Genomic DNA, 23069 nt, shown 5'->3' with positions numbered 1-23069 from the left:
CGAGCCGGAAGCGGCGGCGCGACCAAAATGGCGGAAGGTCAGGGTTCGCGCGGTAGATACGGATAGGACACGCGACAACGAGACCGATCGGAAACGTGTCGAAGGATAAAACCGAGCGCACGGCGCAGGTAAGAGAGGTTTTCGAGCAACTACGAGCCGGTCAGAAGGCGGCGTGTCTTTCTCCCCTGCATCGTGCATCAACTCGCCGGAGAGAGGGAAATGGCGAAACGATGGTAGGAGGTAGAGTGTAGTGCAAAAAGCACGCGGGGAGGGGAGACGTAGGTGAACGCGATAGATCTCTGTTCTCCGGGAATCGGTATCAGGATCCCGATTATAGATCAGATTAAGTACAGTACGTATTCGTACGCGACGATCAAAAAGACGTAGTCGTCTTTGTATAATGCGATCAAAGGATCGCGTCCAATATATCGCGATCAAAAAAATTCCAATCACTCTCGTATAACGCGAACAAAAAAATTGACCTCGTGTCACGCGATCAAGAAATTGCAATCGACCTCGTTCCATATTTCCACGTTTTTTTTTTTTTTTTCATGAATTTTTGAACGAAAATCCTAGTGATCATGCCCGTATATATTGGGAATACTCTTCCTCTTTTAAGAGGATTTATAATAAGATTTATAATAATATTTCGTGTATAGCATAACGCGTCAGATACTTTGTAACTTGAAAAATAAACTGTAATCTACGTTGTCGTGCGTGACGTTTCTTCGCCTAGCTTGAATCCTGGAGGCGCCCCTACAAATATCGCCCACATATTTTTTAACCCTCGTGTTTATTTCAAATTATCGGTACCACACTTATCATCTGTAATTGGTGCAATGTCAATGTCGAGAGTAAAAAAGAAAGTGTTACGTTTAAAAAGATACTTGTTGTTAGTAAGATATGGCAAATAATAGCAAACGATATGAAAAATATTTCTTTCTGAATGGTATCGTAAGATCACGCATACACGCTATTAAAATTATTTCTTCGAATGGAATTTCAAACATCCATCAACTGTTACGTCTTTATTAAGTATTACGTTCCTCGCAATTTTAAACGTCCATCACCTGTTACGTCTTTATATTAAGTATTACATTTTTCGCAACAGGTATTACATAATCGAGATGATGCGTTAATAAATTTAATTGCCGGTTAATTTGAAAGTCACTGAGAAACAAGCGGAGATATAACGGAGATTGAACGAAGATACATTTTTTTAAAATAATGCTATATGTACTAAAGCCACGCTCTATTTCCATGATACTGTTTCGTCTGGAAATTGCCCGTCTGAACCGATTCTGAAAATGGAAATCATTAATTATCTGCGCGCTGCTAAAACGGTTAAGGAACATCACGATGTTGAAAGCTTGAGAGGCCGGTTTTTACAGTTACGTTTATGAAAATATGTACATCTGAAATAGTAAACTGTGAATGCTTGAATTTCAATAAACCGGACGAAACTTGACGATTATCTGAGAATTATTTAAAGCGAAAATAAAGTCTCCAATGTTAAGAATTTTTAATGAAAAATGATTCAAGTAATTGTTTAGTTTTTAAAATGTCAGTTCTTAGCTGGCAACTCCAAACAACTACTGACAGATTTCGTAGTCTTCTTTTTACGATTGTTAAAGTCACGCACGAGTCTAACAAAATTGATGTTCGCCCTTTTTGAGATAAGAACATAGTTATACGTATTACATCACTTTAATTACGGCTAAACCTCTTGGGAAAAAAACTAATTAACTTTAGTTTTATAAGTTTTTCAATTTCATTACTCTGTTGGATAATTACTATTCGACTTGTAGAAAAATACTAAAACAAATAACTTTGGACAAAATGACAAATGACAAAAACTTACTCCTATGATTGTAGTTATCTTAAGAACGTAATTATTTATATTAATCTTAATTCGCAGAGCAAATTACAAATGCAATAATGTTTGTAATATCGCCATTTTTTCCTGCTCTGTAATTTATCGAGTTGATCAAAGGTATAACTATAGAACAGCTCGATTATGTAGCATACTTCTTGTAAAATGTTACAGGTCGACAGCTGTAGTTTTAATAACATTGTAGCGAACACCAAGTAGTTTCGCATAAAACTTAGTCGGCTAGAAACAAAGTAAACAAATAATAATCTTATCGACCGGAATTACTTTTTATCAAGTAATCGATCTTTCACAGGTTCCATAAGCGAAGAAACATGTACAAAAAATTGTACAATTTATAAAATAGTATCAATCGTAATCTCCGTATTACGATAATCCCAACAATACTATTTGTTGACTAGAATTTTATAATCAATCTTCTGATATAGAAAATTGAACGTATTTTTTTTCGTTTCGAGTAAAACTTCACTAACAAATTTGTTACTTAATTTCGTATTAGGATAAGGAGATTAGAACTTTACAAAGTTTGTCGAAAAATCTCTTTAAAGATCGCTTTTAAAATTATCTTCGTGTTAATTTTCTGAAGGATTCGATATAACTCTGTGAAGCATCGATTCGTAACGTTCACATGCTTGCTGTTGTAGAACCAACGTTCTACAAAGGAAGAAACATTTCAAAGACGATGCATTCGAGTCGCAATTTTACGCACAGCTGACTTCGCTAACCCTTTGCTGTCAGTTGGTTCCTGCCTAAAGCAACAGGTGGTCGTCGATGCCACGTGTCGATCCTGGAAACAACCTGCAATTTTGCATTTTGCAATCGCAGAATCTAATCAAACCAGCTACAACGATTTGAATAACGTAACATGATACCATCGACGTTAATTTCGCAAATTATTCGGATAAAAATAGACAAAGATTCAACTATAAATTTCAGCGAATATATCGGATGTAGAGAAAGGTTCTGTACCGCTATGAATTAGATTTAGCTGCATTTTTTAGAAGGCTGGGATAATTTCAATCGTTCGATACTAAAGATACAAAGTGTGTTTTCCACGAACAAAATCTGATAATTAAAACTAATATAAATAATATCTATAAATAAGGTCTAATTTCCATTTGTTAGAAGGTTGCGATAATTTCAATTGCTCGATACTAAAGATATCAAAGTCTCCTTTTCCACGAACAAAATCTGATATCTAAAAGGTACAAATCTGATAATTGAAAGTAAAGTCTAATAGATGCAAAGTAAAGATTCAGAAAATCGGAGCAACGATACGTATAAAGAAGATTCGAAGACCTCGAATGAAAATTGCTATTTTATAAAAATAAGAAGATTTAATAATTCCAATTAATGTTTATTATTTTAATATTTAATCAAAGAGACGTGGCACGTGAATGAATTACAAAGTAGCCTTTGCCAATCCTTTAGTAGCTCGTATATTGTTCGATGGGGATTTTACAGATGTACATTAATGGGAACAATATCGTAAATGACTCATCGTAAAGACAGCCGAAGTTTTGTGTCCATCACGCTACAAATCGTTTAATACGTGTTCGATACAATTTGAATCATCTATTTTAATAATCGGTAGACTTCGTTCCTATACATACGGCAGACAGATATACAAGAACATCATATCGTACAAAATAGTAGCAGTAGTATCACCACCAGTTTCGTTCCCACGGATTCTCCTTTTATATACGGTACCCTCTCATTGACCTTCGGTATTTCCAGCTTATCGTTCTATTTCGTAACAAACCTTATAAAAATACGATCTTCTAACTCTTTATTTGGCCACCGTTCCATTCTTTTCTCTATTCGTTTCTCTTTCTAATAAAAATACACAACCTTCCTTTCTTCGTTTCTGAATTTTAGATATATTTCGTAAAAAGTACGATACTCAAAGAGCTACGATAAATCGTAATTTTGTACCCCGTTTTCCTTCACCTTCTTTTTTTACTTTCAATTAGAAACTACGTACGATAATGAATATATGAAATCAAATAATCTCGCCGAAATCAACCCACAAAAATCTCATTTTTTCTTTGCTTCTCCGCTTTGACGAAGAAATTAAGAACTACCATAAATGAATTATACAGCGACGAATCAATGATAAGAAAATAACAATGTATCTAGATAACGAATATTGATGTATTTCTGAAAAAATATATAAAATATTGAAAGTAAAATACCCATTACGATATCTAATAAATGAAACGAATTTCCATTTTGATTCAATTCCTTCAGCGATTTCCTTAAAAAAATACGTGTCCATAAAAATGTACATCCACATTGTTCCAGCAATAAGCATAGAAAATGATACCTAAATATATAAATAAGAAGTTTGATAAAGGCTTAATTAAATTGTTGTCTCGGCCTGACATCAAGAAACTACTAAATATCAATAAAATAAACAAGAACCGGACATTGAGAAGTCACATTTTATTTTTAAGATAGTACCAAACATGAAACAAACAATAAACTTTGTTAAGCAATTTGTCCGATAGTTAACCAAATTATCCTCGATCGTTTCAATCAGTCGCCAAATAAAGAGTTAAAACGCTTTCACCTTGTAGAGCAAAAAATCGAAACGATTACAGTGGTCGTCGCCTCGTGTGTCTCGATCGTACATCGTGGAAATTTGGTTCACATCCTCTCGTTCACGTCGAAAAAGCTTCTAAACCGAAACTCAGTGGCGTTGGAAAAATGGTAAAAATGGAAAAATTCGATGCTTTCTCTCGATTTTGCACGGTCGTTTTCGTCAATAAATATATACCGTACACAGAGATCGGTCGAAAGAGGAAAACAAGTGAAAAATCGCGGAAGGATCTTATTATCTACAAAAAGCCATATTAGATGAGCCATTCGATGACGAAAGACTTTTCTCACTTTTCTACTCCAACTTCCTTTCTTTTGCTCTTCTAATTTTCTCCTTTCCTTTTCGCTCTTTTTCTCTTTTAATTTGGTTGTTCGCTTATTATTTCTCTATCGTTTCTTTTGTACTTGTTTTGTCCCATTTTTAACCCTTAAAGGCTACCATGAGCGAAGTTTCACTTTGTGCACAAATTTTGTTTCTTCGTAATATATTAATCGTACGTTATATTCAACGTTACTCAGAGTTTTGTCTTATATTAATAATTACAATCGATAAATTTCCTACTTTTTTATTGCATACAATAAAGACAACGCTGAAACTGATTGACTGAAACTAATTTGAGTAAACCAACAGAAACTAATTTTTTGAAACGCGCTATAAATTCACAATCGGCTAATATTCCTAGCTATAAACCTTTGTATTTCTAAATATCAGACACACTCGAGTATGAAACCTATAGTTTACTCTCTCTTCCAACAAATACAATTTAAATTGTTGCTGCGAGCCCGTCAATTGCATTTGCTTGACTTCGTCATTTATGAAAATAACCAAAAATGTGCCGAGCCAGGGGTGAAATTTCATTCACGATAGTATTAGCTTGATTTTCTTAAACAACAGCTTCTAAGGGTTAATTTTCGTTTTATCCTCGGTTATATTCGCCGCGTGGAACTGAACGACGGATCAGAGGACTAAATGAAGGATTAAAGGCATTTCGACGCGTGTATAAATATGTAATGTAAATAAACGAGGAAAGATTTCCTTCCACGAAACCAAAAACGCACTCGGGGCTGTTGTACTATGATCAATGATTTTTTTATTAAACAAATTAAATACAAAAGATCGCATCTTTTTTTCTCTGTTTTCCTTGTTGCTCGTACTGTCGACCGCGACGCGCAGTCGCTCCATTCTCGAGTTGATATAAATAATTAAAAACAACAGAAGAGAACGGGGGAGGGCAAGGGGCATTAAATAAAAAGTAAAAGAAGTCATCGAGAGGTAAAAGCAGGGCGGAGCTCGTGGAAGAAGACAGTTAAAGGCTTTTTCTACATGTTCTGACACTCTTTCTCGCTCTCTCTCTCTCTCTCTCCCTCCCTCCATAAACATACTTGCATGCGCGCATTACACAAACGTTTCGTTTAAAATTAAAGGAAAAAGGAGAACTCGAGCTTCGGCAATTCAAGACCAGTGAAAACTTAATAATCGCCTGTGGGTCATCGTATTACTCTCATTCGAACGATTTCGCTCATTTCTTACAATTTCTTCGCTTATCCTCGCTTTCATCTCAAACCACGAAGTTCAATTCATTTTCAAATTTAATAAGAATGCGTTTTTAATCGAATAACGTTACGTCATATGAGAAACATCATTAGTAATTTGCCGATTTCATTCGTCGATTTGTTAAATTTGAATTTCGCGGGCAAATGAAGCGCAAATTGAAAAATTCATAAAGAGCGACGAAATCGCGAAAATTGAAACAATCGGTGGGACGTAAATGCTCCTTGGAATGAACCGCTCCTTGGAATTTATGAATTAAATGCAGTTGAAATTAAGCTACTTTCTCAAGCAGTAAAAGTATTTTGTTCTCAACTGAACAAAAAATATATATGATAGAAATAAAATTTAAGATCTGTTTATTTGTTTTAAACCTTCATGTGTTACTATATTGAAAAAAAGTAAATATTAGTAAAAAAAATTAACAAAATATTTTATTATTGTAATATATTATAAATATAATTTATGATTGCGTATAAAAGGTATGCTGTTATCACTCGAACATGACACTTGTGAGTATATAATCTATTTTCACCTACTTTATAACATTTGTATGTCATATTTATCTTACAGTATGATATTTATTGTTTCAAGTCTTATTAAATTTTTATAAGGTACTACATCGTAAACAACAAAAAGCGCGCTGATGTTTGTATCACATTCATATGTTAACATTTTGAATGTAATTTTTTGTTATAAAACATTTCTAATAAAACGTTTATATGAAATTTAACACAGATAAAATGCAATCTTTCTGACAAATAAAGAAATTCATGGCTGTTTTTAAGATTTTGCAGAAGGTATTACATTATCATCACAACACATATTTGTTTCACAGTCTTTTCCAGTAACTTTAAAGAAATTTAATAAAGAGAGAGGAGAATTTCTCGGCATTTTAGATACTTTTTGTGGTTCTGTCGATCGTGATCTAGTATTTCTCCTAGCAAGCACTGTACAAGAAACAGGGCTAGCCGACTTTTCTGATAATGTTTTTCTGACTTTTCCATATTTTTCTCTTCGTATTCTTGTTAACCAATCGACATTTTCTTTGTACTTTTCTGGAGATAACTGAAGTAAGTGCGGCGCTGTGCCATCAATTACAAAATTTGGAAGATTCAACGTAGGTGAAAAATGAATTTCGTCATTCCTGTTTTCTCTACTAGATGAACTTGTACTGGGTTCATCAGATTCGTAGCCTCTGTTCAGTGACGAACTATTATCATTACATGGACTAAACAATCTTCGTGCACCACGATTTTCTAAATGAATACGTTTTGCAACGCGAGCAGATGTGAGGTTTTCTTGTATAGGAGATAAAACTGACTTAAATTTTCCATCAGACCAGGATCCACTCATCATTTGAAAATAATTTCTTTTCATTGAAGTAGTAACATTACATTGATTTCGACTATCTTCTACTTGATTGTAAGCATCTGATGAACTTGGTCCAGGTGTAGCATCTAATGAAAGAAAGAAAATAACATTGATAACAATGTAGTAGTTATGATAGTTTAAATATTTTATGATTACATACTAGGCGTGGTATCAGATCCTGGTGTGTGTTCTTGAGATATAACCCAACGTCGCGTAATAGTTGGTGTAGTTTCAAGTTTTAGATTTTCCAATGGATTTTTATTAAAAATAGCTTCTGCACGACCACGTATTTCTATTTCTTCATTATCTAGTTTATGTTCATGGCCAACTCTCCAAATTCGATGGCACGAATCATCAGAACATGTTACTATCTATTTAATTTTCAAAAGAGTATTAATGTTACATATAATAAATTTTAATATTGAAAATCAACAATGATATCGTTGTTAATACTTTTGTTTCTCGAACACTAGACCAAGCAATGCAAGTAACTTCTTCTGTATGTCCTAAGAGTTGTACAATTGGGGCTCCTGGTTTGTTTGTGTGCCAAATATATGCAAGTTCATCGCTGGAACCACTAGCAAGATAACGTCCATCAGGACTTAAACAACTTTTAACATAATAAGTACGATTTTGATGTCCATAAAATTCTGCAACTAATATATGCAAACGAAATAATAATATTAGTATTATTTTAAAATTTCATATCAATAATGTTTCTTATTATTATTCTTACTTGGTTTAGGATTGTAAGATGATATATTATATGCATATATAATATTATCCATACAACTTGCATATAGTGTAATTGTTGCAGGACATATTAACAATGACGAAAATCCATTCCTTGTACTATGTCCAGTATAATTCATTGTATGTTTAGCTAAAGGATCCTTTTTGTGAACAGTATAGTTTTTACGTAAATCCCAGACTTTTATTAAACTATGTCAATAATATAATTATTACTTTATTTGTTCATATAATTAGTAATTCATACAAGTGTATATTTAACTTACTAAACTTACCCATCTCCAGCAGAACATGAAATTAAAGTGAAATCATCTTGAAATACCAAACCAGTAATACTTTGTGCTCTGGATGATTGAGTGATTACCCTACGCTGTCGTACATTACTTATATTTCCAACATTATGTGCATTAATAATACAATTATCTGGTTTAGGTCGTTCATAATGATTAGCTCTAATATCCCATATCATGATAGAGCCATCTCTAGCTCCAGTTGCAAATACAGCTAAAACATTTTTTTAATTAATATTTTGTTTTGTGCAATATGTATGTCAAAGCATATTAAGTATTAAAGAGATACCTTGATCCTGATAACGAAACACTGCAGTCTTAACACTTCTAATATGAGCATGGAAACAATCAATTTGTCTTATTTCAGAACCAGATACATCCCAAAGTCTAGCAGTATGATCTCCAGATGCTGTAACTAGTTTTAATTCTCCTGGCATCCAAGCAACATCAAATATTGCATTACGATGTGCCTGAAAGATATCAATTAAGTATATTTTTCTTATAGACTCTTAATAATATACTTTATGGTAACTTGATTTTATAGGTAAAAGATTAAAGACTCAATACAATATAATAACCTTACCTGTGTTCCTTCCAATGGTTGATTTGACATACTTTTGATATCTGTATCTTGTAATGCAATCTTTCCATCTTCATTAGCTAAAGCAATTATTTGTTCGTATCCTTTTGTAGTACAAAATCGGCATGCAAAAACTGGTGGTTCTGGATTAAAATCCAGTGCATCTGTATTTGGTGTTATGCCTTTATACACATCATCTTTATAACATTTCAAACGATACAAAGCAACATCATAATCGTGTATTGATACTGAAAAAATGTTTGTTTCTTTAAAATTCACGTTTTATCTTAAAAAATGAATATCATGCACAATCATTAGATTAAATACAACATTATGTTGGGTCACGTATAACCTATCATTTTTATATTCGCAATATATTTCAAAATCTTTTACTATATACGATCATAAAATGCAAATTACCAGATCCTTTTTCTCGTTCTACAATAGAATGCACTAAATTCATTCTGAAACTGCATGAAATTAATATTTATTACACAAAATAGTGTAAATACTTAAATTGTAAGCGGGAAAATCTGTCAGTTTTCCCGCACTTCTATATCAAGATAGTCTAATAGGGACATTCAATTATGGTTGAGCAATGGTAAGTTCACAAGTAAAATTTTTTGAGAATAAGACTGAAATAAAGATCAAAGTCCATGTCATGTTCAACATTTACTGGTACCAGAGAAGAAATGGTAGTACATAAGTAACCAGTAAAAAGGAATAGTAACATATATAAAAAGAAGCGAAATTTTTAAAAACTGCTAAATTTAAAGTAATTTTGAATATGCATTCTCTCGCAAAAAATAGTTCTTTAATGAAGAGAGGATTTCCTAAATATGGTATGTTAAATTACTTTATGCTATGAATCATTGTAGAACAATAAAAACAATGCAAGTACATGATTCGCAAGTAATGATTCTTAATTATTTAAGTACAAAGTACAAAATCGGAAACTTTAAAATAAAAATGATTTAATAACTTTTTATGAGCACTGATGCTATTTATACAGTGTAATGATTTTTTACTAATATATAGTCAGTCAATAAATTTATTTAAGATTCCTAATTTTATAACACACTTATTATATTTATAGCATAATAAAGTAGATACAATTATTTCCAAGTGCAAAATATACTTATTAAATATGTTATGAATGTGTAATTTATTTGTACTTTAGGTTCTGCAGTAAATTATTTAAAAACAAATAAGTTTTATGCAACTAAAAGCAATCATGCTGCTAAAAACATTGTATATATTGATGGTGTAAGAACACCATTTTTGCAATCTGGAACAAGTTATAAAAACTTGATGGCATATGATCTTGCCAGACAATCATTAGTGTAAGTTAACCTAAACACTAATTTTTATGCTAATTCAATTATAATAATATATCATATTTTATTACAAGGGCCTTGCAAAACAAAATTAAATTTCCTAGAGAAATTGTTGAATACATTGTTTATGGTACAGTAATGCAAGAAATAAGAACTTCAAATATTGCGAGAGAAGCAGCTTTAGCAGCAGGATACAGTGATCGTACTCCTGCACATACTGTAACAATGGCATGCATCAGTAGTAATCAAGCTCTTACAACTGGTATGGGTTTGATTGCATGTGGTGTGTATGAAGTGATCGTTGCAGGTGGAGTGGAATTCATGTCAGATATACCAATTAGACATAGTAGACGTATGAGATCATTGATGTTACAAGCTAATAAGGCAAAATCAATTGGGCAAAAGTTACAACTTCTTACTAGTATTAGACCATCATATTTTGTACCAGATGTATATTACCTTTTATAACAAAATTATACTTTAATTATATCTACTTATATATTATATTTAACTGTACTTATATAATCGTAGTTACCTGCAGTAGCTGAATTTTCTAGTAATGAAACTATGGGACATAGTGGTGATAGATTAGCAGCTGCATTTGGAATTTCAAGGAAAGAACAGGATGAATATGCTTTGCGTTCACATACTTTGGCTGCTAAAGCACAACAACAAGGACACCTCACAGATGTAGTTCCCTATAAAGGTAATATTAAAATAAACGAAATAAATAAAATATGTTAATTGATCTGGGTACCTTTTCTAGTTCCAAATGTAAGTGAGGTAGTAAATAAAGACAATGGTATTCGCGTTTCAACACCTGAACAATTAGAAAAATTAAAACCAGCATTTGTTAAACCATATGGAGGAGTTACTGCTGCTAATGCATCTTTTTTAACTGATGGAGCATCAGCAGCTTTGATAATGACAGAAGAAAAAGCTCTTCAACTTGGTCTTACTCCAAAAGCATATTTAAGAAATTTCACTTATGTTTCCCAGGATCCTGTTGATCAATTGCTCTTAGGACCAACCTATGTTATACCACAAGTAATACTTTATTGTCGTTAAATGTGCATGTTTAGAATTTTAACACATAATGTTTCAAATAAATTGTAGATACTCCAAAAAGCAAAATTAAATGTTAAAGACGTTGGAGTGTGGGAAATACATGAAGCTTTTGCAGGACAAATTTTAGCTAATTTAAAAGCATTAGATTCTGATTGGTTTGCACAAAATTACTTAGGAAGATCTTCAAAAGTAGGAGTACCAGATCTTAATCAATGGAACGCATGGGGTGGATCTTTATCAATTGGTCATCCATTTGCAGCAACTGGAGTTCGGTTAGCTACACATACCGCGAACCGACTTATCAAAGAAGATCAACAATTTGGAATAATTGCAGCTTGTGCAGCTGGAGGACAGGTAAAAGACGTATAAAAAGTAATTCACAATTATTATTATCTTATATTTATATTAAATAGATTTATTTTAATAACTATATAAATTATAGGGTGTTGGCATGATTATGGAAAGGTACCCTGGTGCTAAGGTTTGAGATGCAAAAAGGGGAAAACGAACGAATATAAATATTCTAAAAGAAATGTGGATATTATTTTAAAGAAAAAAGATTGTGTACAATTATAGTGTATGATAAAATATATATATTCTTTATAAGATAAATATATTAAAAAAAAATTTTGTATGTGATTTTTATGAAAAAAATTGTATATTATTTGACATTTTTTGCGTACAATTTTTTGTTAATATATCTAATTTAATGCAACATGAAAAAGAGAAGGAAGTGATTGTTCTGTTAGATATTGTCTAACTGCATGATCTAAAATAGTTTTTATATCTTGACATCCATATAATACACGAGCTTTTAAAGACTCAAATTGAGACAAATGCAACCTTTGGCCTGCTCCTTGCGCTACTACTATCAAACCATCTTTTGATTTACTATCACTATTTGGTAATGCAACAACAGACAAAGTAACACCAGGAGCACATTCTTCTAGATAATTTGCATCTAGTACTCCTCTCCCTAATGTATTATCTTCATCTTCCGAAGATGGATTATTAATTAATGTTACAGTGCAACCTATAGCATAATTCTACAAAAAAGAAAACAATAATAAATTTAATGGTAAAGGTACTTTTTCCAATGAAAGTTACAGGACATTTGTTTCATTTTATATATTACCTTGATAGGAATTCCAGCATCAATTAAAGCAAGTGTAGCTGCATTTACAGATGCACAATATTCACTTCCATCAACTTGTAATGCTTCTACATAAATATCTATCTGTGAGCGAGGATATATTTCTAAATGTATTATGGCTTCCATTGCATGTTTTAATTGAAGAGATCTTTCTTGCGACTTTCTATCTCCTCTTGGTTTGCGTTTACGTTCTCCAGAAGATAAACTAAATACCGCCATGCTATATTGACAATTCACTATGCCTTTAGTTGTATTTCTTCCTGTAGAACCTCTTGGCTAAATAAACATAACATTAATCGTATATGGTTCAATGTATTAATATAAAAATTATAACGTACGATAAGTTGTTAACCTGATGAGGCCCATATACTGTAACCAAAATTTTAGTGTTACCCTGTTCGATATAAGCACTTCCATCGGCTTGACCAAAAACACCCATTTTTACACGAATCTGCCTTAATTCTAATGCTCGCCTACCATCTGGACGTAGCCCACTTTGATCTTCAATATTTTCTGCTTCGATCATTTTTCTCAAGAATTTTAAAACCAATGTAACCTATAAGCCTATAAAGTAAAACTAGATCGTGGATTTGGACCGGTCTTAAGTGAGTCCCTTGAGTGATTTGACCCAATCGATCTCAACTTTAGCTGAAAGTACAAACTATTGAAGATTTCCTTATAAATTTATAAGAAAGTGCATTGATATACTTTTTTTCATAAATTAATTTATTTCAAATGTTTAAATCTAATTTAACTATTTCATTTATTTGAATTTGAAATATCAATACTTTCGTAGGATTTATTTAACTAGTAATGTTTATAAACATATAGTGTTTCATAAACATTTAATAACGTTCCGTTATAAAACATTAAATAAAATATGAAGACAGTGAAATGCACATAAAATAAGATATTTTTAACAAATAACAACTACATAATTATGTGTATCATTTTATTTCATTTTTATTTTTAAAAAACAGTTAATACATTTCAATTTTTTTTCTTCTGCCAGTTTTTTGTACTAGTTCTATCCTAAAATTCCTAATTTTTCTAATAAATCATGTTTATCGTTAAAATAATTTTTATACCACATTATATGATTATACTTTTCTTCAATTGTCATATATGGGTTCTTTGAAAGTCCAACACATACCAATTCCATAAAATGTCGTATTGGACCCTTAGGAGGACACCATGGTATCAACTCACGTTCTAAGAATACATGCTTTGAGAAATGCACATTTTGCTCCTTTTCCATCCCTATATATCATATAAAGAATCATATTTATAAGTTATATATAAAATAACACAGTCTAATTTTTTTACTCATACCTTGTTCATTATCTATAGGAAATTTCCATAGTTTTCCTTCTTTAGACCATTGAATCATTTCTTGAAATGCATTTGTAGGGTATTTAGATGTTAAAAATTGCAATTGTTCCCTTTCCCAAGTGTCCCACATTTTAAGTTTAGGAACATCGGTATTTTCCGGAAAATCGTCGAAGATTCTTTCATAAACTATATTATCTCTATAAAAAAAATTTTTAATGGATTAAGCCATAAATTTTTAGATTTAATTAATAAAATATGCAACCTCTCATTATCATCAATGATACTGGATCCCTTTTGCTGGCTCATTAGTTTTGCAACTATAGATGATTTTCTCAGAGTTTCATATTTTGGCATTTCAATTATTGATGGTTCCTTTTGTGTTTCATATTTTCTTTCAAACTTATCACTAGCACCCCTTACTTCCTTTTGCTGACTTTGTAGCTTATGAATGACAGACGGTTCCATTCGTCTTTCATATTCCTTTTTAAACTTATCATCAATATCCTTTCTCATACTTGACTGGCTTTTAAGCATTTCAATTATTGATGGTTCCTTTTGTGTTTCATATTTTCTTTCAAACTTATCACTAGCATCCCTTACTTCCTTTTGCTGACTTTGTAGCTTATGAATGACAGACGGTTCCATTCGTCTTTCATATTCCTTTTTAAACTTATCATCAATATCCTTTCTCATACTTGACTGGCTTTTAAGCATTTCAATTATTGATGGTTCCTTTTGTGTTTCATATTTTCTTTCAAACTTATCACTAGCATCCCTTACTTCCTTTTGCTGACTTTGTAGCTTATGAATGACAGACGGTTCCATTCGTCTTTCATATTCCTTTTTAAACTTATCATCAATATCCTTTCTCATACTTGACTGGCTTTTAAGCATTTCAATTATTGATGGTTCCTTTTGTGTTTCATATTTTCTTTCAAACTTATCACTAGCATCCCTTACTTCCTTTTGCTGACTTTGTAGCTTATGAATGACAGACGGTTCCATTCGTCTTTCATATTCCTTTTTAAACTTATCATCAATATCCTTTCTCATACTTGACTGGCTTTTAAGCATTTCAATTATTGATGGTTCCTTTCGTGTTTCATATTTTCTTTCAAACTTATCACTAACATCCTTTACTTCCTTTTGCTGACTTTGAAGCTTATGAATGATAGATGGTTCCATTCGTCTTTCATATTTCATTTCAAACTTATCATCAATATCCTTTCTCATACTTGACTGGCTTTTAAGCATTTCAATTATTGATGGTTCCTTTTGTGTTTCATATTTTCTTTCAAACTTATCACTAACATCCTTTACTTCCTTTTGCTGACTTTGAAGCTTATGAATGATAGATGGTTCCATTCGTCTTTCATATTTCATTTCAAACTTATCATCAATATCCTTTCTCATACTTGACTGGCTTTTAAGCATTCCAATTATTGATGGTCGCTTTTGTGTTTCATATTTTCTTTCAAACCTATCACTAACATGCCTTACTTCCTTTTGCTGACTTTGTAGCTTACGAATTGTAGATAATTTTTGTCGTTCTTTAGATTCATTATTAATAGTCCTTGTCTTATCTTTAGCTTCTTTACTACAAATAACATCAATATTATATATTTATATAATTTATTAGAATCATTTATTAGAACAAAAATATAATTTAAGCAAAAAAATTATACTTAAACCTTTTACTGGATGTATTATCTATAGTCTGAATTTTATTGATAGTATCTAACAAAACTGAAAGAATTTTTCCTTTATCTTGGTCTGATGCTGTAGTTAAAATTTGGGCTGCTTTGGTTAACTCATGCTCTATGACGAGAAATTTCTTGTCTTATTATGCATCTATCTTAAAATAAATTATAATTTCTTACCTATTTGTCTTCTTTTTCGTGCTGCTTTTGCACTTTGTAAGTAGTCTGTACCTCTTAATTTCTTCAGAGAAAAGGAACATGAAATAAAAATTATAAACATAGACACACATATTAAAAGAAATAAGTTTTATATTAAAGGTAACGAAATATTTACATCTCTAATTCCATTAGAAATTTCAGCATCCAAATCCGAATCAGAATCAGAAGAAGAAGAATCAGATGATGATGATGACAAATTAGTTCTTATTACATTAAACGTAATATTTAACCTTTGAAATGGCAATATAATTTGAGTTTTAGTACTCCTAGAAGTTAATAATTATGGGATTATGTAATATTATTTATTTGAATTATCATGTAGTTCATATAGAACTGATAGATAGGTTAATAAGGTTATTAAAATTATATAAATGAATACTTACTTCGAAAGAAAGAACGTAGCTAACATTTCGTTACGTTATTATATACATATATTACTTATATATATACACTATTTTATTCTATTTTGCTATAAGAATTAATTTGCTATTAAATCTATAGCACAAATTAGTCAAATTCTAAATTACCATGTTACGGATTGATCTTAAATAAAGTCATTCCTGATTTTGCGAATAATATGTTTGTTAACAGTAAACTTAACATATATATTTTCTAATAAAATATAACTTTTTGATAAATTGTTTCTAAAATTTCATTTTAAAAAAATGTCAACATTACTCACTTAATATGAGCGTATAAATACATATATATGTACATGGTTACATATAGATATGTACAGTTTATAGAAACATGTTTACTACTTTTAAGTCTAATTTTCAACTTTTCCAACTCAGAAATTTTGTTTAATAAGTTAACATATATCTTACGTGTATTTTTATATATTTTTGTAGATATTCCGTTTGAAATAAATAATGTAAATAAAATATGTAATGTTTTCAATTTGGTTTTGACTTACCTTAAATGAAAGAAAAATATATGTATTTTTTACATATTGAAATTACGTCTTATATTTCTTGATATAAAATGTATTTGATTTTTATGAAAAAAATGGTTTATTTACAAATTCGTAATTTATGAAGCTTGTTTATTGCATACACATAACAATATAATGTATCTTTTATTTTTCCTTTGAAATTGTGAGACAAAATATGTTATTAAAGGTTTATGAAGTTCTATATCTCGTAATGAGATACAATAACTGGAAACTAGGAATTTAAGATACAATTATAATTTATAAATTTACATTTACAAAGCTTATAGTATAATTTTAATATTAAAATAAACTTACAAAATAATGCTATATCAAATCTTAAATGGGTTGTAATAAAACCTAACACCGCCAATCTTGTAACAGAACTTAAAATGTAAAATAAATTGAAATTTCAAAATAATGGAAAAATTTAAAATTTATGCATTATTGTACAGCAAACGAATTATACTCTGACAAGAAGTTTACAAATTATCATTCCTCTTGTCAGTCACAAAATTTAAAAAAATGATTGTTTGGCAAAGCAACTAAAGTAATAATATTACATACGTGCCATTAAAAAACTTAAGTGAGCTGCATGCGTAATTACAAGGCGTGTTCTTTATCATATTAGTTTCTAGTAATTAATTAACTTATGCTTAATACCTAACTTGTTACTGTGATTGGGAAAATAAGTCAATTTAATGAAAGGTACAGCAATAAATTACGTAAGTGAATAAATATATATCAAAATATATGGTCAATATGAAACAGGTCCATTTATACTGCAATAGATAAAATTTCCTTCGTTGGACACATATAACTTTGGCTCTTTTTGCATGCCAGGGTAATAAAAAATATCAAATGTGTAAATGTGATATCAATCAAGACGAAGATAAATGGAGCATTATGTTTGGATCTTCTAAAGCTGATAATGGTAATTCACTTTTCTCTTCTTCAATGCGGGCATCTGAGACTTTTAGGAACTTAATCACCTTTTCAGTAGCAGCAATTCCACAGCTGCTTACTTCATTCTAGGAATAAGTTATTCATATATCCAAATTTTCTGATAATTTTTATAGATGTGTATAAATAAAACAATTAAAAATAATTACCGATGCCGTTAAATTCATGAAATTGAAGAATTTCTGAAGTACAGACACCATAGTAGTAAAATTATTATCTGGAAGTCTACTGCGTACCAACAATTCATAATCCTAAAAGTATATGTATTACATTATTTTCTTCTATAGTATTAGCATTGTAATTTTAAACTTAAAAATTTATTACCTTATTATCCATTATTAAGTAACCAAGTAAAAGCACTACATATGCTCCTATTAAAGTATGTTCCATATGACGTCCCGCTTTTTGTAATACTACAAAAAGAATTTCTAAAATTATATTTTACAAAATTTATAATATCTTAAACAAAAATTATACAAACATTTTGTGACAGTTTCTTCAATGAATTCCTCTTGAGATTTAGTTGTTGTCGATACAGTTTCTGTTTGTTCAGAATCTTTTTTACCATCTAAAATAGCATCGGTTTTTTGTTCTTCGGCACGTGCTAATTCTTCTTGTTTATAAAATAGATCGATTAAACATTCTACTCCACTTTCCTCTGCTGTTTTTTTACAGAAATAAATACAATATATCAGATCCACATCTTCATGAAAACAATATAATTTGTAAAATACCTACCGTCAAAAATATTTTCTATTGATGGGGGAGCTTTAGATTCGATAAGCAGCTGTTTATTATCATCACATTGTTCTACTAAATTTATTAATAAAATCAAAGCTAACATCATCATATCAAAACGTTTCTCTTCAGGAAGTGACTCAGGGACGCGCAATAAAAGATACAAACTGCAATCTAAAACACCTGGTTGCAGGCCTAGTGATTTACTCCCAAAAGCTGAAATAATTATAAAACATTGTATTATACATTGGTAAAAGTAAATTATTAATATTTTTTGGAAGATAAAATATAATAAAGTCCTACATTGTCTATTAAATCGATGTGTAAGGTTAATAAGAACCTTAATAATAGCAAACAAGCATTCTCTAATAACAGCACCAGTGGAAGTTTTATCACTTGGGTCTATAGTAGGATAAATAGGAATTTCTTGTCCACAAAGATGATATAAATTTGCTAAAGTGCTGACTAAAATTCCATTCTCATATTTCAATAAATATACTTGATTTTCCTCATTCATATGAGTAACCTAAAAGAATTTCAATTAAAAAGGATAAATAAATGTATTGTAAACTGTATTATAAATTTTAAGTATGTATATCATTATATAAAACATAGATCTCACATTTTCTAATACACGTAAACATCTATCAACTTTACGCAATTTGTCTAATAATGGATCTGTCCAGCCAGATTTTGTAATATTTTGGGTATTAATATGGCGATGACAATCTCTGATAGTCTTTACAATATGCTCTAAACCTCCCAATTCTCTAAGTTCTTCTTTAAACCATTCACCAGCACGTTTGGATGTAAGACTAAGGAGTGTCTCCATAGCAAGTTGACCAACCTAGAATTAATTTATGATATATTTGTTCATTTACTTTTTATATTTCTTTCCTGGTAATTATGAATAGAAATAATACTTACGGTTATATTATCAAGATTTAAATGTTTTGCATGTCCTTGAGCTTGAATATCAGCACATAACTGACGTACTTTTTCTTTATTTTTTAGAAGTTCTGCCCGACTAAGGCCACAATCATCAAGTGCATCTTTGTGACTGGCATCAGATTCTAACAAACTTAACATTAATTCTAAACAATCACGATCTAAATCCATAGCTAAACGATCTTGACTTAATACAAACATTACTGTTGCTGTACATAAAGCAAGACTCTACAAAACACATAGAGTTTCATTTAAATTTTCACATATATTATTAGACCTGATAAAATCTACATATATTACATTCTATGAAAATAAAACATATTACCTGATCTTTTGTTGCATCATGAAGAGCTTTGAAGAATTTAGCAACAGTGCCATGAGCACGTACATGCATACGAAATGCAGGTGCCATACATTTGCTTGCCAATCTTATAGCTGAAAGGCAGCGAGTAGCATTTGGATTGTTTTCTCTTAAAGTGTCTAATATATATTCAACATCATCATTAAACTCTTGAAATTCTCCACTTTCTTGAATTTGATGAGCTTTTTTCACATTTTTTACTACAGTATAGAACTAAAAAGTCAAGTATTGTTCAATATCAAATTTGTAATAAATTAATATATTACAATGCATAAAGTATACAATGTACATACTCCCTTTACTTTCTTGCCACAACGAACACTAGTTATAGCATCAGATTCATCTTCAAAATCTGCATCAGCTTCAGGGTACTTTACAACTCTTGTTAATTGTGAAGGATCGAATTCTTCTTCATAAGCTACAGGATCTGTACCACTATGAGATCCTGAAGCAGTAGTAGGTGTACTATTTCCAACATTAGAAGTATCTGTGGTACTAGATTCTTTATCACTATCACACCACTTGTGTTTGTACAAAGCTCTTCTTTTATTTCCATTTGTAGTACCTGTTGAGCGACTTTTAAAAATACTACCTTTCTTAGTAGCAGGCTTCTGAATAGTTGTACATGGAGTATTTAATGGTTGTAATTCTGTGACTGTACTAGTTACATGTAATGCTATATCATTTTCTGCATTACCACTCACACCTTCACTGTCATCACTCCCAGAAAACCAATCTTGATCAACTAAGGTTTTTGCTGTAGCTGTGTCATTATCAATAATACGGTTAGTTTGTTCTGTCTCTACTTCAGGATCAGGTTCTGGAGCTGGATCTGGTTCAGCTTCTGGTTCTGTTTCTGTTCCTGAACCTAATGCTGGTTCTGTAGCTGGACCTGATTCTGGTACTGGGTCTGATTCTGATTTTAATTCATGTTGTAAAGTAGGTCCAGAAACTACTTCATTTGTTGGAATATCTATAGAACAGTGTTGGACTTCATCTGGAACAACTTCTGTATTTTCCTCAGTCTCTGAAGTATTTATCATCATTGGTCTTGTTTGCATAGGGTCAGAATCACTTGACAATATATCAATTAATTCTTGAGTTGTAGTTGGCAGTGGTTGATCACGCCCAATTAATGGTTCAATTGCTGGCTTACAAGAGTATGTAGAACCACAGTCAGTCTTAACAATATCATAATGAGATATTAATGTATTGTTGGAATCAGTAACAGATTTCCTAAGGGTTAAAGAAAGACCAGAACTATGTGAATTGGATGTTACTGGTGCTGTAGACACAATAGAAGATGTTGTTGTTAAATCTAACTGCAGATTTTTTGCTCGACTACGGGTAGTTCTGCGCATTTCTGAATTTTCTAGAGGTATTGATACAGTCGAGATAATGGGTTCTTGAGAACGAACTGCTTTATGATCAGATTTAACATTCACATCCACATTAAAGTTTTTACGTTCCATATCTACTTTTGTGGGACTGATGAGGGGTGTAGAAATTCTATATGTTTCAGGTTCTGGCTGTTGAGTGTTCTGCACATTCCCATAGACTAGTCGTGCTGTACCTTTGCATATTCTCAATACAATAGGAGGTTTCCCTTCTTCTCTAAGAGGAGGATCATTATTGATTCCTTCTAAAGTATCTGTCACTTTTTTAGCTGGAGCATTTGATACTTTTGTTAAGGATTGTTTTGGTTGTAGTTGTGGTGGTGGTGGTGGTGGTGGTGGTGGTGGTGGTTGTGGAGAGATTTTTTGAGCACGGGCTCTACCATAATGTGAATCAGGTACTTGTCTATATATTGCCATATCCTGGCGAGATTCTTCTATTGAAGGTGGAACATTTCTACTTTTAAAAAATTTCTTAGGTTTAACAACTGGTGGTGCGACATCTGATTTATTGTCAGGATCAGTTTCAAAGGAAAATGGATCTTTCCCAGAATTTACACGAGCATTCTGATTTCCATAATCAAGCTTTACTCTTTTTGCACCAAAGGTATTGTGAATATCATCTCTCCTTCCTATAAATGAAATAATATTCACATAATTTCCTACAAAATTTATTCTTATTTGTTAAATCATTAATCATATAAATATTGCAACTGATAAATGCACAATGTATAGGTAGATTTATCTTATGAATAAAATTATATATATAAAAGCAAAGTATGTGAAGTATATAGAATAAAACAAAATCTTACATTAAGTAATTTTTTAACATTCTATGTTGTTAGACACTAAATGTATGTTTAACATTTATTAATTAGATATAAATAAATATGTATGACAAAGGATATAATTGATATTGACAAGGAAAGTACATACCATTGATATTTGTACTCCTTATAGATGTAAAAGATGTTATACCCCATTTCCCAACAGTGCCAGCTGATTTAGCAGCGGAAGGTCGATTGCTATTTTCCCTAAAAAGCTTATCAAATTGAATACTCCCAGGTGTCACACTACTGACCTTACGGCTGTAAGATTTTGTGTAACTACGGGACGTCATACTGTATTCTTCAGTATTTCAAAAGTGTTCCACATCTCAAAAGACACAAATAATATTTCTCTTCATTTTTTTAATTTAAGCATGTAGGAAATAAGCATTGATTGTTTGCACACTTGCGGAGAAGTGTTATGAGGAAAAAAACCTCAATTCATGGGAATCGTTATTCGCGTTGATAATTAAAAACTTGAAATAAAAAATCAAGAAGCAATATCTTCGGAACATATGAAAGAAACAAACGCCATGTTTCATTTGCTATTTACCCCGATGCACAAATATATGAAACTGTAACTTCAAATTCGATTTATGTTCGGAAACATTGTTCTTATCTTAGTTATTCTTGATCCTATATTTTTACACTTAGCTTTAATTATTATAATTTTTATATGTCAGCATAAATCCAACTAGAAATATTAGTCATAACATGATCTTGAGCCATCTGTCGATGTTTTTCGTTTCAAGATTTAGATACATACCATACACAAAAAAAAAACGAGTAATACAATATACAAGATTGTAATACTTGTCGTCCTATCCAGTAGGTAGAGCTAAAATGCTATCTTCTACCTTTTATCTACCTTACCGGTAGAAAATCCTCCAATCAAAATTTATTTTATGTAATAAATGATGAATTGTGCTTTATGTGAATTTCAAACTCAAGAATCTTTAACTTTTAAGGACTCTTAGAAACAAATCAAATTATATATATATTGTATATACGCATGGACATGCATATATGCAGATATGTATTTTGTAGATATGATTTCAATATT

At 31.1% G+C, this 23069-nt stretch overlaps 5 protein-coding genes and 1 pseudogene across 8 annotated transcripts; 1 reads left to right on the top strand and 5 right to left on the bottom strand.

Annotated features, from left to right (window-relative positions):
• Positions 1-3611: 3611 nt before the first annotated feature.
• Positions 3612-5288, bottom strand: LOC112212636 (annotated as a pseudogene).
• A 1159-nt stretch (positions 5289-6447) lies between these two features.
• LOC100743742 (protein lethal(2)denticleless) lies at positions 6448-9601 on the bottom strand. The gene is made up of 8 exons (XM_003488565.4): positions 9456-9601; positions 9039-9283; positions 8745-8925; positions 8441-8669; positions 8152-8357; positions 7869-8071; positions 7576-7786; positions 6448-7501 (listed from the first exon to the last, which is right to left on the bottom strand). The coding sequence occupies exons 1-8, from the start codon at positions 9496-9498 to the stop codon at positions 6825-6827; spliced, it is 1995 nt and encodes a 664-aa protein (XP_003488613.1). The 5' UTR covers positions 9499-9601; the 3' UTR covers positions 6448-6824.
• A 71-nt stretch (positions 9602-9672) lies between these two features.
• LOC100743497 (trifunctional enzyme subunit beta, mitochondrial) lies at positions 9673-11991 on the top strand. The gene is made up of 7 exons (XM_003488563.4): positions 9673-9877; positions 10216-10378; positions 10447-10822; positions 10904-11078; positions 11139-11419; positions 11489-11794; positions 11883-11991. Exons 1-7 carry the CDS (start codon positions 9823-9825, stop codon positions 11925-11927), a joined length of 1401 nt encoding a protein of 466 aa, XP_003488611.1. The 5' UTR covers positions 9673-9822; the 3' UTR covers positions 11928-11991.
• A 129-nt stretch (positions 11992-12120) lies between these two features.
• On the bottom strand, positions 12121-13218 carry LOC100743621 (exosome complex component RRP41). Of its 2 annotated transcripts, none has more exons than XM_003488564.4 (3): positions 12946-13218; positions 12576-12869; positions 12121-12486 (listed from the first exon to the last, which is right to left on the bottom strand). In XM_003488564.4, exons 1-3 carry the CDS (start codon positions 13117-13119, stop codon positions 12142-12144), a joined length of 813 nt encoding a protein of 270 aa, XP_003488612.1. In that variant the 5' UTR covers positions 13120-13218; the 3' UTR covers positions 12121-12141. The 2 variants fall into 2 exon arrangements, with proteins under 2 accessions (XP_003488612.1, XP_012239667.1); XM_012384244.3 differs by having other exon boundaries at positions 12987-13196.
• Positions 13219-13528: 310 nt separating this feature from the next.
• Positions 13529-16613, bottom strand: LOC100747089 (eukaryotic translation initiation factor 5B). Of its 2 annotated transcripts, none has more exons than XM_012384243.3 (7): positions 16228-16613; positions 15960-16110; positions 15806-15866; positions 15611-15743; positions 14188-15522; positions 13926-14122; positions 13529-13853 (listed from the first exon to the last, which is right to left on the bottom strand). In XM_012384243.3, the coding sequence occupies exons 1-7, from the start codon at positions 16251-16253 to the stop codon at positions 13621-13623; spliced, it is 2136 nt and encodes a 711-aa protein (XP_012239666.1). In that variant the 5' UTR covers positions 16254-16613; the 3' UTR covers positions 13529-13620. The 2 variants fall into 2 exon arrangements, with proteins under 2 accessions (XP_012239666.1, XP_033176058.1); XM_033320167.1 differs by having other exon boundaries at positions 15617-15743.
• A 407-nt stretch (positions 16614-17020) lies between these two features.
• LOC100743376 (protein wings apart-like) lies at positions 17021-22804 on the bottom strand. 2 transcript variants are annotated; one of them, XM_003488562.4, is made up of 11 exons: positions 22116-22299; positions 20079-21811; positions 19750-19998; positions 19404-19652; positions 19099-19323; positions 18780-19002; positions 18477-18692; positions 18220-18399; positions 18063-18151; positions 17888-17989; positions 17021-17806 (listed from the first exon to the last, which is right to left on the bottom strand). In XM_003488562.4, exons 1-11 carry the CDS (start codon positions 22297-22299, stop codon positions 17657-17659), a joined length of 3600 nt encoding a protein of 1199 aa, XP_003488610.1. In that variant the 3' UTR covers positions 17021-17656. The 2 variants fall into 2 exon arrangements, with proteins under 2 accessions (XP_003488610.1, XP_033176057.1); XM_033320166.1 differs by having other exon boundaries at positions 17617-17806; positions 18220-18396; positions 22116-22804.
• Positions 22805-23069: the final 265 nt, after the last annotated feature.

Source organism: Bombus impatiens, unplaced genomic scaffold (genome assembly GCF_000188095.3).
Source record: "Bombus impatiens unplaced genomic scaffold, BIMP_2.2 scf_0248, whole genome shotgun sequence".
NCBI classification, from domain to species: Eukaryota; Metazoa; Arthropoda; class Insecta; order Hymenoptera; family Apidae; genus Bombus; species Bombus impatiens.
This window is presented reverse-complemented; position numbering and strand designations above follow the sequence as displayed.